The sequence below is a fragment of the Pelodiscus sinensis genome, chromosome 4 (genome assembly GCF_052426305.1).
Source record: "Pelodiscus sinensis isolate ZL-2025 chromosome 4, ASM5242630v1, whole genome shotgun sequence".
Classification (NCBI taxonomy): Eukaryota; Metazoa; Chordata; order Testudines; family Trionychidae; genus Pelodiscus; species Pelodiscus sinensis.
Genome location: NC_143055.1, coordinates 82,457,074 through 82,470,572, shown reverse-complemented (window position 1 = coordinate 82,470,572; position 13,499 = coordinate 82,457,074). Strand labels below are relative to the sequence as shown.

Genomic DNA, 13,499 nt, shown 5'->3' with positions numbered 1-13,499 from the left:
TTTGAGAAGCAGTAATGTCAGTGTGGCTGAGAACTAGAGCGGGCAATGGTTATGCAGGAGACCTGCGTTCTTTTTCCAACTCTTGACACTGACTTTTGGCCTAGTTGTTTTTGTTTCTCCATCAATAAAATGATGGTATATTAGCCACCAGTTTCTTAAGTTGTCATAGAAGTGCAAATTATTAGTATTAATAATGTTTCTAATTTTTATTTATTCTGTTCTGCACGTTACTCATGCTAAAATGCAGTTTTCTGTATAGTGTTATCTATTTCATGTTCTGCAAATTTTCATAATTTCTAGTTCATAATTAGTTCTCTCAGGCTGTCTACTCTGCACGCTTATTTTTAAATAACTGATGTTGTTTTGAAATGAGAGCGAGTCTACACTGCAAGCCTGTTACTTCAAAATAATTTCGAAATAACAGACTTCTTACTCAGACTTCTGTAAACCTCATTTCACGAGGAGTAAGGCAAGTTAAAGGAAGAATGTTCTTTCGACTTCCTGTTGTGTAGACAGCGCCAAAACTAGAGTCATGCAATTTTGACTTCAGCTATACAGTTAACATAGCTGAAGTTGCGTATCTTAGCGTATCTCGACCTTAGCCCACAGTGTAGGTTGTTCAGCAAACAAGTAAGTTTCTGGTTCGTTGGCACATGATGGAGCCTCTTGCTCGGAGGTTTGCTTGGTTTTGTTTTGGTTACTTTGTTTTTCGCTTTTGTGTGGCTCCCAACTGATTTTTCCTCTGACCTAAAAAAGATTCAACACCCCTAATCTACCTGAAGAAATCCCTTATGTGCACAAATCAGAGAGCTTGATGAGATCCATTCTCTTATCCGAAAAGGAGGCCTGAATATGTTGTCATTGTTAACACCAGTTAAAACAGCATTAATTCCCTCATCTCTGAATAGATAGGGATAATCGATGGCTCTGGCAGTCTGGCTACTGGCTACACTGCCACTGTTGGTAATAGGGCCATGCAGGAATAAAGTAGAGAGACTGTGCTTTTGATCAGGGACTATGGATCTTGAGCCGGGATTCAGATCACCAGTCTATGCAGGCACAGCATGCCTCCCTCTGAAACCACAGATCACAAAAAGGGATGGAGCACTGCAGCAATTTTGTTTTTAATATAAGTTGTTTGTTTTTATTCACTGGCAGGTGCACCATCAAATCAAAATTACAGGTATGTAAATATCGTAGGTAGTCATTCAGCTATTAAGGTGAGTATTATGACCTAACAATGAGAGAGACTAACAACTTTCAATTAGCATATGGCTAAGAGACATATCTGGAATAATATCTCCCAATAAAAGGGGCTAATTAACTCTACATTGTTTACAATATTTTAAAAAAATGAAGACACAAATCATTTACTTAGCAAGAATTGAAAGTCCTATAACTTGTCCAGTCGAAACAATCAAATAGGGAGTTAAAGGCTAAATATTAAGTACAGGTCAAATGTGTCTCCAGTCAATGATGCTAGACAATCCTCGTTATTGGGATGATAAAGATAAATAGGTTTTGTCATTGGGTGGAAGGAGTGTTGTAATGACTGAGGTTTGTTATAGAATCAAACAGATTTCTAGAATACATGGTTTAGTGCACTGAGAATCTCTTATTGTAAGAGCAACATGCTGTTATCACTGTTTTAGCTGCCATGACAACTGTACAGCTTGTGAATGCCTTGTTTGAATGATCTTGCAGGCAGCTGAGTCATTGATATTCTGAGTGTCTTTCTATTGCAGGCAGTAAAAACCCCCCTTGTACATCAGCCAATATTTACTATTATCACAGTTGGTAATATATATGAACTTTACTGTTGGGCAGCTGGACTAGAAGGAAAAAGCCCATTCCTTAGTAACACTAGATTTTAGTTCTTTATTACCTGTGCAACATTATTTTGATCTTGCTAAATGTTTGATGTGCTTGTAGCTATAGCAGGATTTCTAATGTTAAAGAGCTCTTCAGACCTCTTCCCACTTTTCCTTTCTCTATTTGCAAATGAGCAGTGCTTGTAGGTCCTTCTGTGTTGTTGTTTTTTAAGTGAGGGCTTGTTCTTTGTTAAGCTGTCCTCTCCAGACATTGGACTGTGTTGTCAAGTTATATACTACAAGCCCTAGTACTCTTGAACCTCTTTAATCTGGCAACCCTGGGAAATAGTGTGTCAAATTAAAGCTTGTATTGGGTCAGGTAGGGTGCTGTGGGGTCTGAGCATGTAGGGGTGGAGCACTTAACCTGCCATCCCATTCCCCGGCACACATGGCTCTGTACTCCCTGCCACTCCCAGGCACTGACCCCTGCTACTATGGGAGCAGCTGGAAAAAGCCTTAGGGGAAGCAGCTCTGCCTGCTGCCATTCCACTATATGGGGAGGAAGAGGGAGCAGCAGGGCGCAGAGCTGCTTTCTCCTCTGTACCGCAAGTATTCCCACATTAGGGACATCAAGAGTACAGAGGTTCCGCTGCATTTGTATTCATAATAGCCGTAGTCCTTTCACAGCTAATATGCTGTTATGATTAGTGCAAGGGCTTTATGTCCTGACTTCGGGATCAGAGCAAAACTAAGCTGGTGACGAACACAGGGAGAATTGTCTTAAACAATGCTGCTTTAATAATGGCATAAGGGATACAGACAAATACTAACCATGTAAGCTCCATTTTGTATGTATGTTTTCTCTTAAATCTGTTTCAAAGGCTTTCCTCTTACCACTAATAAACTGAAGGTTGCTCAGGGTTTGCCTAACTCAACTCGCATGTAAGGCAGTGATTTCAGAGTAAACAGACCAAAGATGAACACTTCTGAAAATTCCTCCCTACGTTCTTACATGGATTACTAGATCTGATTATTTATCTCTGACATTGGGATTCAGGGTAAGAGTGAAAGGGCAGGATTTAAAAATCTACCATAGCAAGTTATAGAGTCCCAGTGGCACATATTGCATACAAAGATTATCAGATTTTCTGGAGAGACTGCTCTCCCAGGGAGGTGCTCCCCACTATAGAAAAAGCTTCAGAGCCTTCCCCCATGGAAATTGACAGGAACTTAACTACTGACTCTGACAGAAATAGATCTAAGGCATGCGCATCTGCAGAAGAGCCTGTTGTCCTGCATCTACTTTGTCCATATGTATTTCTTGAACTCAGCAAGTCCTATTTGTTGCTCCGGCTCTGCCTAGATACAAATAACCATTTTCAGTGCAGTGGGCTGCAGATGAATATTTGGCAATATTTACTTTACAGGCATACATACTGTTACAGATTGGACCTCCTTGATCTGGCACCTTTGGGACTTGACTAGCCCCGGATCAGGGATTTTTGCCAGACCTGAGGAGGTCATTTCTGGCCACTCCAACACGAGCCCCCTCCAGCCCTGGCTTAATTGCTGGCCTCCCAGCCAGCTCTTCCATTCCCCAGCTCCCACTGAAGTGCCCAGCAGCCCCGACATCTCCATGTGCTCTGGGCTCCTGCTGTAGCCCCCAGCAGCCCACTGCCTCCATGTACGAGGCTCCCACTCCCCTACTGGGCAGTCCCACTACCACGTGTCCGTCTCCTGCTGCCCTATCAGCTTCCAGGGTTCCCATGAACTAACTCTTTACTGGGACTTTCTGGTCCTGAAACATCTATGGTCCTGCCAGACCACAGAAGTTGTTGGACCAGAGAATCCCAGTTAAGAGTGTTTCAACCTATAGTTGTATTCTGTACTTCTGTTACTAGACTCTGCCAAATGTTATACTGTTTTTCATATAACACTTTCCACACATACTATAGTTTTTGGTTTTGTATGGGTTTTAAATACAAAATGGCATTGTTTAAATTGCTGTCTGCCTGAAATTTGAAGAAGAAATAGTGTTTCGTACTTACCTATAATAAAAATTATTAATTCTTATACAGGTTGAACCTCCCTGGTCTGGCACCCTTGGGACTGGAGTGGTTCTGAACTAGGGAATTTGCCAGACTAGAGAGGTCCGGTATTGGGGCTCTCCTGCGGCTCCCCTCTTGGCTGCTACCCTGGGAGAACCCAGAGGCTTGACTTCCTACAGCCCACCTGCCAAGGTCTGCTGCCCCTGGCCCGCTCATGGGGCTTTGCTCCCTGCCACCGGTGCCTGTGCATGCAGTGGTGGTAGCTGCTTCTGGGGTTCCCTGGGCCCATGTGTGTGGCGGTGGCAGCTGCTCCCAGGGTTCCCTGTGAGGGAGGGAGACAGCCCTGGGAGCAACTGTCACCATACAGGGCTGGTTTCGGGAACCCCAAGAGCAGCTGGCAGCTCTACCCCGAGGTCACTGCTCCTGCAGGCTGCTGTGGACCAGATCAGCTCCAAGCGGCACTCAACTTCTGCAGCCAGAGCTCTCTGGTTTAGCCACATCTGTGGTCCTGCTGAACCACGGATGTTGCCAGACCAGGGAGTCCCAGACGAGAGAGGTTCAATGTGTAGTACTTGTCATCCACAGATACCACAATGCGGATCCTGAAACTTGAAAGGTTTTTTTTTGTTTTTTTAGTGCGAAGTTTCACTCAGTCTAACTTGTTTTTATTAATTGAACGTTGTTGTAATATTGAATAGATTTTTAGTAAAAAGGACATAATTGGATTTTATAACTATTTGATAACAGTATGTTGTTTAAACACCACTTAAAAATAAGCAGAAATGTATGGTTTAGTGTTAGAGTAATTTTAGAATAAGGTTTTTCCCATAAAGAATTAATTTGGAAATTTTAATGTCAGCTTTGACACTTCAGTAATATACAGTCATTTCTGTCAAAGCCATAAATGTTTACAGGCAATTATAAATGATTACATGTCTACTAGTGTCATAGAAGAAGGCTGCTTATTTAAAAATTGTGTAATACAGGTTGAACCTCTCTAGTCTGGTACCTCCATGACTTGTCCAGTGCTGAATCAGAGAATATGCTGGACTATGGGAGGTTAATATTGTCTCGAAGCATTACCAACACTTCCACTGCTTACTGGGTTCTTCGAAGACATTTAGAGGTAAATTAGAGCTAAATTACAGCGCAGAACACTGAGAACCAGGACTGGTGGCAATGAGCAAATTTTATGGGACCACAGGAAACTTGGCTAAACTCATGATAAATGAACATCCAGCTAAATAAAATCATGCTGGACCATAGAGGTTGCCGGACCCAAGAGTGCCTGATGAGAGAGGTTCAACCTGTAATTTATATTTTTGACACTGAAGCTCGTTTACTTTGAAGGTGGCTCTACAGCAATGTTTCTCAACCTTTCCAAACTACTCGTCCACTTTCACGATTAGGGATGTGAAAGGTTAACTGGTAAGCAGTGAGGTCTGGAGCAGCTCACATCCAGAGCAGCCTCTGTCCACGATGGGCCTGGATGCCGCACAGTTAACTGATTAACTAGCATTTTACATACCTATTCAGGAATATGATTTGTTTTGTCTACCTTCCATTTCACCTCACTTAAAAACTTAGTTACAAAACCAGATGTAATTCAACCGTGTCAAAGCAGGTTGTTAATAAATAATTGCTTAGTTTCTCATTTTGTCTGTATGAAATTTTAGTTTGTACTGACTTCTCTAGTGCTTTTTATGTAGACTGTTATAAAACCAGGCAAATACGTAGATGCTTTGATGTACACTATGGAAGACCTCTGTATACTCCCCGAGGTATATGTATTCCTGGTTGAGAGCCACTGCACTACAATATTTGAAAACTGGCGTCTGTCATGGGGAAAAAAACAATACCTAGTATTGAAGCACTATAAAAAGAAAGCCCACACCTCTTGGGTTTCATTGCTATTGCCTGCATCTTGGAAATCTTTTGCACACTTTCTTACTTATTTTGGCTTTTAGGTTACCTGCTTGCAGGACTTTTTTGGAGATGATGATGTTTTCATTGCATGTGGACCTGAAAAATATCGTTATGCTCAAGATGACTTTGTACTGGATCATAGTGGTAAGATTGCTTTAAACCTTTTAAAGTGATTAATTTCTCCTGAACCCCTCCCTCCCCATCCTCATTCAAAAGTGTGTTTTTGGAGAAACTTATTTAGATGATTTTTCCTATCAAATATGTTTCTTTAATAACATTTTTCAAACAATAGTTTAGCTACAGTCCATTTATCAGGGTGTTTTGTAAATCTGGCTTTTTTCATGGGCAATGGACATGGTAAATGGCAGTGAACTTTGAAAAGGGAGCTTTTAATCTGCTCCAAGGGTCTATTCATTGAAGTCAATAAGACTATTTCCACCTACTTTGGTGGATTCTAACTTGGATCCCATGTTCCTATTGAGGGTTTTTTTACCACCAAAAAATCACATATGTAGCTGCTGTTTGCAGGCATACAAGAAATTACTGTAAAATCTTAAATATAATGCTCACCGATATAAAATGCGCACCCTACTTTTGATTTTTATCGTCATGAAAAAATCTATACTCCTGTATATAATGTGCACCCTGATTTTGCCCATTGTACATGTATTTTATGATACCCGTCGTCATAGATATGAAGGCGTCATTAAATATAGTCTATCCGATTTCAAGTGTATAGAGCGTCGTATTTCCTGCCTTTTTGTATTGCCGGTTGATTGCACATGAGTGTACGACTATAGAATACATGGCATTTATTTTCATAAATGTCAGCAATTAATTAACTATAAACTATTTCATACGACAAGTAAGACGTAAATTTCATACTTATTGTTTTTAAACATTTTAAAGCATTCTTGGAATCTCTGCCATTTCAATTGATGTTGATTTCATGTTTACTGCCATCTTAGTGTGGTGTCGGCATAGCGGAGGTTCATCGTCTTCTGACACAGAACTGCCAAAATAAAATTTTAAACAATAACTCCTATATATAATGCACACCCCGACTTTGACCCAAAAAAACTCGGAAAAAAGTGTGCATTATATTCGAGGTTTTACAGTATCCCTTTCATTCCAAATGTCTAGTAAAGATGTGTTGCTTTGCCAGTTAACAGAACTGATTATTTTTATTGTAAACCCATATAGAATAATGAGCTTGTGCATGCATGCTTTCTGTTTATCTGTAAATATTTATACTACGAATCTGTTAGCTGCGAGAAAGTTGTTTTCTAGGCAAGAGCAAAACTCTAATGTAAATTCAAAAGGAGTTTTAGAATTTCTGCAAAGATTATTAAATATGAAATTATTTGTGCTGAAATTTGAGACAGATGTACACTATTGTATAGTAGTTTCTCTCACCAGCACATCTCATGATGTATCTTTAATACTGGAAATATTACAAGTCTCATGGAAATGCAGTGATCTGAATCTAGGAGTGCACTGTTGCCAGATCCTATGTTAGGCTGGCAAAGTTTATTTTCAGGTTTTTTTCTATATTATGAGTGACCTGCCTCCTGGGTTCTTCCACCAGTTCTTCTACACTATGTTTGCTACAGAAACAAATCATCCTCCATTAAATGAAAATATTTGAGAAGGGAGAGAGGCTTGGCATGAGCCTCCTTATGAAATGCCCACAAATGATTCAGGGAGCGTTTTAGGCTGTGTGTAGAGAACTTTTTTATCCACTCTCAAGTTACTGTTTTTTCCACAAAAGCATTAACTTATTTTTGACAAAAACGGAAATTTCATTGTTTGGGGGAGGGGAGGGTTTGCAGTCAACTCTAATCCTGGTGGCCTTCCCCATCAGTTCTGTTCTCAGGCCTTGCCTGCTTGCACTGGTAATGCAAAAAGCTTGAAAACCAATGTAAGGATCTGAAAGTGGGTTCCTCACATCACAATTCACCCCCTTGCCTCCTCAATTAGTCTTACTTTTATTATTGCACTTTCATATAATGCAGGTGTGGGCAATAATTTTTGATGGCGGGCCACTCCAAGATTTTGGAAAGTGGTCAGGGGCCACACTCTTCCATGATGTTAATGGAGGAGGTATGGGATCTGGAAAGAAGGTTGGATCCAGAAGGGAGCTTGGGGTAAGGGATTTGGGTGCAGGAGGGAGATTGGAGTCTGGGAGGGAGTTTTGCTGAAGGAATTAGTTGTGACTTAGGGCAGGGGACTTGAGTGCAGGGTTTTGGGATGTGACCTAGAGTAGAAGGGTAATGTGATCTGGGGCAGGAGATTGGGGTGGCAGATCTGGGAGGGGGTATGGGTGCAAGAGGGGAACAGAGGGTTTGAGTATGTTGAGAGGGGCGGGACAGAGGATTGGGTCAGGAAAGGGCTGGAGTGCCAGAAGCAGGCTGTGACCAAGAGACTTACCTACCAGTTGCCAAACTAGCCTGCCTGCCTGCAGAGCTTAAAATGTTTCCCTGCCTGCCTGCTTGTTAGAGCCATGTGCTTCATTGAATAACTAAGCTGAGGGGGTGTGGTTCTTTTTGTTGCCTGTTATTCCAACAAGCAGCTCCCATTGGCTGGTTTCTGGCCAGAAACTGGCCAATGGGATTGTGCTGGGGCGGGGGGTCCTGAAACTTCCCCTCCAGTTTTAAAGCAGAAATAGAGCCCTGCAGCCGTGTTTCTGCACTGCATGCGGGGCATGCAGAGGAGCCTGCCTGGGGCTCCCTGCTGCCTCTCTGGGCCGGATCTGGTGGTTTGGTGGGCTGGTTTTGGCCCATAGGCCGTGTTTTGCCCAGGTCTGATCTAATGCATTAATTCTATTTCTTCAGGCTTCCCATTGGTTCCTCTCTCTTGAACCTATTAGGACTTGTCTTGGAAAGCATTAGCTAATGAATATTAACAGCCTAGTGTAGTTAGAGCAGCATGTTTTTAATGTGGTTAGAGCTGTGGCTGTAACATCAGGCAGACCTGAGAGGAGAGCTGACATGTTGATTAATATCTTCCATAGTCTAGACAAGACCATAGTTTGCCTTTCAGCCCCAGTCCATCAGTTCTCCCTCTTTCCATTATCTCGCATCCATGCTCTCTGGGATGTGCTACTTGCTTAGAAGTTGTAATAGATCAGGGAGTAAGTGGAGCTCAGTGAAAGAGGAGGCTAGCTCAATTTTCTTCTGGGATGGGGAAGGGGCAGCAGTCACTAATCCTGTGTATTCCAGGTAGCTGGTCATATGCTGGAGACTCAGCAGGGGAAGCAGGTGTCTGAGAATAGATCCAAAAGCTGGTCTTTAGGTTGTCTGTGAAAATTAAATGGCTGTCTCATATTTGAAGCGAGTGGTAGAAAGACGACAAGGATCCTAATATAAGCCCTGCCACCTATGCCTGGAACATGTACCGGGAGTTGCTGAAGCAATGGAAAGGCCCGGTGAATTGGATGAGAAGGGACAATCTTAGTTGGTTTGGAGAGAAGTGGTAGTCTATCAGAGGACAGAATAGCATGAGAGAAATGGGGGCATGGAGGAGTGAAGAAGGGGAAGGAAAATCTGAATTGATGAGGTGATATGCAGGAGGGGTTTTTTTTGGCATAAGAAGAGTTGAATTTGTTTCATGGGGCTCTTAATTTTGTATTTGATGTTTATAAATTGATCTAGTGATGTGTGTAAATTCACTTGTTGGTGGGTTGGGTTGAATTGATGGTATGTAGATGAATCAGTGGTGGAAATGGGAAGGAAAATTGGTCTAATTCATAGAATCATAGAACCATAGAGCTGGAAGAGACCTCAGAAGGTCATCAAGTCCAGCCCCCTGCTCTAGGCAGGGCCAATCCCAACTAAATCAACCCAGCCAGGACTTTGTCAAGCCGAGACTTAAACACCTTAGGGATGGGGACTCCACTACTTCCCTAGGTAACCCATTCCAGTGCTTCACTACCCTCCTAGTGAAATAGTTTCCTAATATCCAACCTGGACCTCTCCCACCACAACTTGAGACCATTGCTCCTTGTTCTGCCATCTGTCACTACTGAGAACAGCCTCTCTCCATCCTCTTTGGAAGCTCCCTTCAGGAAGTTGAAGGCTGTTATCAAATCCCCCCTCACTCTTTGCTTCTGCAGACTAAACAGACCCAACTCCCTCAGCCTCTCTTCACAGGTCATGTGCTCCAGCCCCCTAATCATTTTGGACCCTCCGCTGGACCCTCCCCAATGTGTCCACGTCCTTTTTTAGTGGGGGGCCCAGAACTGGACACACTACTTCAGATGTGACCTTACCAGAGCCGAATAAAGGGGAATAATGACATCTCTGGATCTGCTGGCAGTGCTCCTCTTAATGCAACCTCATATGCCATTAGCCTTCTTGGCTACAAGGGCACACTGTTGACTCATATCCAGCTTCTCATCCACTGTAACCCCCAGGTCCTTTTCTGCAGAACTACTACTTAAGAGGTTGGTCCCCAGCTTGTAACAATGCTTGAGATTCTTCCGTCCCAAGTGCAGGAGTCAGCACTTCTCCTTGTTAAACCTCATCAGATTTCTTGTGGCTCAATCCTCCAATTTGTCTAAGTCACTCTGGACCCTATCTCTGCCTTCAAGCGTATCTACCTCTCCCCCTAACTTAGTGTCATCCGCAAACTTGCTGTGGGTGCAGTCCATCCCCTCATGCAGGTCGTTAATAAAGATATTGAACAAAACCCGTTCTAAAATCGAACCTTGGAGCACTCCGCTAGAAACCGACCACCATCCTGACATCGAGCCATTGATCACTACCGGCTGGGCCCAGCCTTCTAGCCATCTTTCTATCCATCTTACCGTCCATTTATCCAATCCACATTCCCTTAACTTTCTGGCAAGAATATTGGGGAAGACCGTATCAAAAGCCTTGCTAAAGTCATGGTATATCATATCCACTGACTTTCCCACATCCACAGAGCCAGTTACCTCATCATAGAAGCTAATCAGATTGGTCAGGCATCACTTTCCCTTTGTGAATCCATGCTGACTATTCCTAATCACTTTCCTCTCTTCCAAGTGCCTCAAAATGGATTCCTTAAAAATCCCTTCCATGATTTTTCCAGGAACCAATGTAAGACTGACCGGCCTATAGTTCCCTGGATCATCCTTCTTCCCTTTTTTGAAGATGGGCACTACATTTGCCTTTTTCCAATCATCCGGGATTTCTCCCAATCTCCACGACTTCTCAAAGATAATGGCCAAAGGCTCCTCAATGACATTTGCCAACTCCCTCAGTACCCTTGGATGCATTGAGTCCGGACCCATGGATTTGTGTACGTTTAGCTTTTCTAAATAGTTCCTAACCTGTTCTTTACCTACCAAGGGCTGTCCATCTTCATCCCATCTTGCGTCACTTAGGTCATTAGTCCGGGAGTCCACCTTGTCCGTGAATACACATCATCTGTCACTAGGTTACCTCCTTCATCCAGTAGGGGCTGCACACACCTCTCTGATCACTTTCTTCTTGTTAACATGTCTGTAGAAACCTTTCTTGTTATCCTTTACATCCTTAGCCAGTCGCAATTCCATTTGCGCTTTTGCCTTCCTGATAACTCCCGGCATTCTCGAGCTATAAATTTAAACCCCTCCCTGGTCATTTGTCCAAATTTCCACTTTTTGTAAGCTTCCTTTTTGTGCTTAAGTTCACCAAGGATTTCCCCTGTAAGCCAATCCGGTCTCCTACCATGTTTGCCTCTCTTGCTACGCGTCGGGATGGTTTCTTTCTGTGCCTTCAATAAGGCTTCTTTAAAATACTGCCAGCTGTCCTGGACTCCTTTCCCCTTCATGTTAGCATCCCAGGGGATTCTCTGAGGGAGTCAAAATCTGCTTTTTTGAAGTCGAAGGTATGGATTTTACTACTCTCTTTTCTTCCTTTGGTCAGGATCCTGAAATCTACCATCTCATGATCACTGCTTTCCAGGTTGTCACCCACCTCTACTTCCCCTATTAGTTCCTCCCTGTTTGTGAACAGAAGGTCAAGCTGCGCACGGCCCCTGGTCGGATCCTTCAGCACTTGTGTCAAGAAGTTATCCCCAACATTCTCCAAAAACTTCCTGGATTGCCTGCGTACTGCTGTATTGGTTTTCCAACAGATGTCAGGGTGATTAACCAGGGCCTGCGATCTGGAAGCTTCTCTCAGTTGTCCGAAGAAAGCCTCATCTACCTCATCCACTTGATTCGGTGGCCTGTAGCAGACACCAACCACAACATCACTGCTGTTGTTTGCTCCTTTAAACTTAACCCATAGACCCTCAACAGGTTTTTCTCCCTCTTTATATTGGAGTTCAGAGCAATCATAGTGCTCTCGTACATATAGTGCAACTCCTCTTTTTCTCCCCTGCCTGTTCTTCCTGAACAGTCTATACCCTTCCATGACAGTGCTCCAGTCATGCGAGTCATCCCACCAAGTCTCTGTTATCCAAGTTAAATCATATTTCTTGGACTGGGCCAGGGATTTCTTGGACTGGGCTAATTGGGAGAGATGGTGAAAGTTCAGTAATAGGTATTAACAGAGTTGTTGACTTGAGTCCCACGACTTGAACTCGAGTCCGACTTAAGTCGCCTAGGTTACTTGACTCGAGACTTGACTCAGGTTCATTGTTTGTGACTTGAGACTCAACTTGAGACTTGCTAATTTTGTTAAATCGACTTGGTGAAAAAATTGTCCGAAAATGCCAGTATTGATGGCTTTTACAAAAGTGACTTGACGTTTTTTAAGTTAAGACTTGAGACTCGACTCGTGACTTGACTTGAAAGTGACTTTAGAGACTCGACTTGAGGCTTGAACTGTAGTGACTTGAGACTCGACTTGGACTTGACAATGATGACTTGAAGACAACATTGGGTATTAACTGCAGGAATAAGAAACTTCCCAAGATGGCACTCTGTGTGAGTATTTGTTTTTTTCATTTTCTTTTGGCTTCCCCTTTATTAATAGATGTACATGTTAGCTTTATTGTCTCTGTCCTTTGTTACCTGCAGACATTTCTTACTACTTCTGAAAATTGGTAGGAATGGCACTGCGCTTCTGGCAAAAATAACCCAACTGTCATTGAGCTAAGCTAAAATCAAATTGGCTTGAAGAGACAGAAGGAGCAGGTTTCAGTCCTGTTTACAAGATTTCCAGTGTGTCATCATTAGGGATGTTAAAATGTGGTTACGTAAATAAACGTGTTACTGCTGAAAATGTCAGTGGGTTACATGCAGAGAAGGGAGAGAAGGTGGCACCCTGCATGCTGGACTGGTTCCTGCCTGCTCTCTCCTCCCCCCCGCCTCCCGGTGCTGAGTGGGAGGATGAGGGGGCAGTTGGCTCCCTGGGAGCTGTGTGCTGGGAACCTGTGTGTAATCATGACGGTTAACCGGTAAGCCCAGGCTCATTGCTTAACTGTGTACATTTTCACATCCCTGGTCAACATGTACTCATATATGTCGAGCTACAAATGTGAATCGTAGTTTGAATACAACTTCAAGATAATGGAGCATTATTACATCCAGAACATTTCATCATTCAGCCAGCTCAAAACAGAATTCATGTAGTAGGTGGGCTAAAGATTTTTTTTTTCTATAAATTAGTTTTATTTAATTTGGTAGACATGTTTGCAAAATATCAAGGTTTGTTTCCTAGATAATAAACAGCTACCATGATGACTTGGTTCAGAATTGAATCCATACACTTAAATATTTTCTAAACTCCATCTGTTTCCT

At 42.8% G+C, this 13,499-nt stretch overlaps 1 protein-coding gene across 3 annotated transcripts in view; it reads left to right on the top strand.

Moving 5' to 3' along the window:
• DCLK2 (doublecortin like kinase 2) overlaps positions 1-13,499 on the top strand; it is a 157,143-nt gene that overhangs the window by 66,432 nt on the left and 77,212 nt on the right. For all 3 annotated transcript variants that reach the window (XR_331241.5, XM_006111577.5, XM_006111579.5), the window contains exon 3: positions 5,827-5,929. Coding sequence is in view for 2 of the 3 variants with exons in the window: in XM_006111577.5 (XP_006111639.3) it covers positions 5,827-5,929 (103 nt within the window). In the remaining variant the exon portion in view is untranslated. The remainder of the gene's footprint in view (positions 1-5,826; positions 5,930-13,499) is intronic.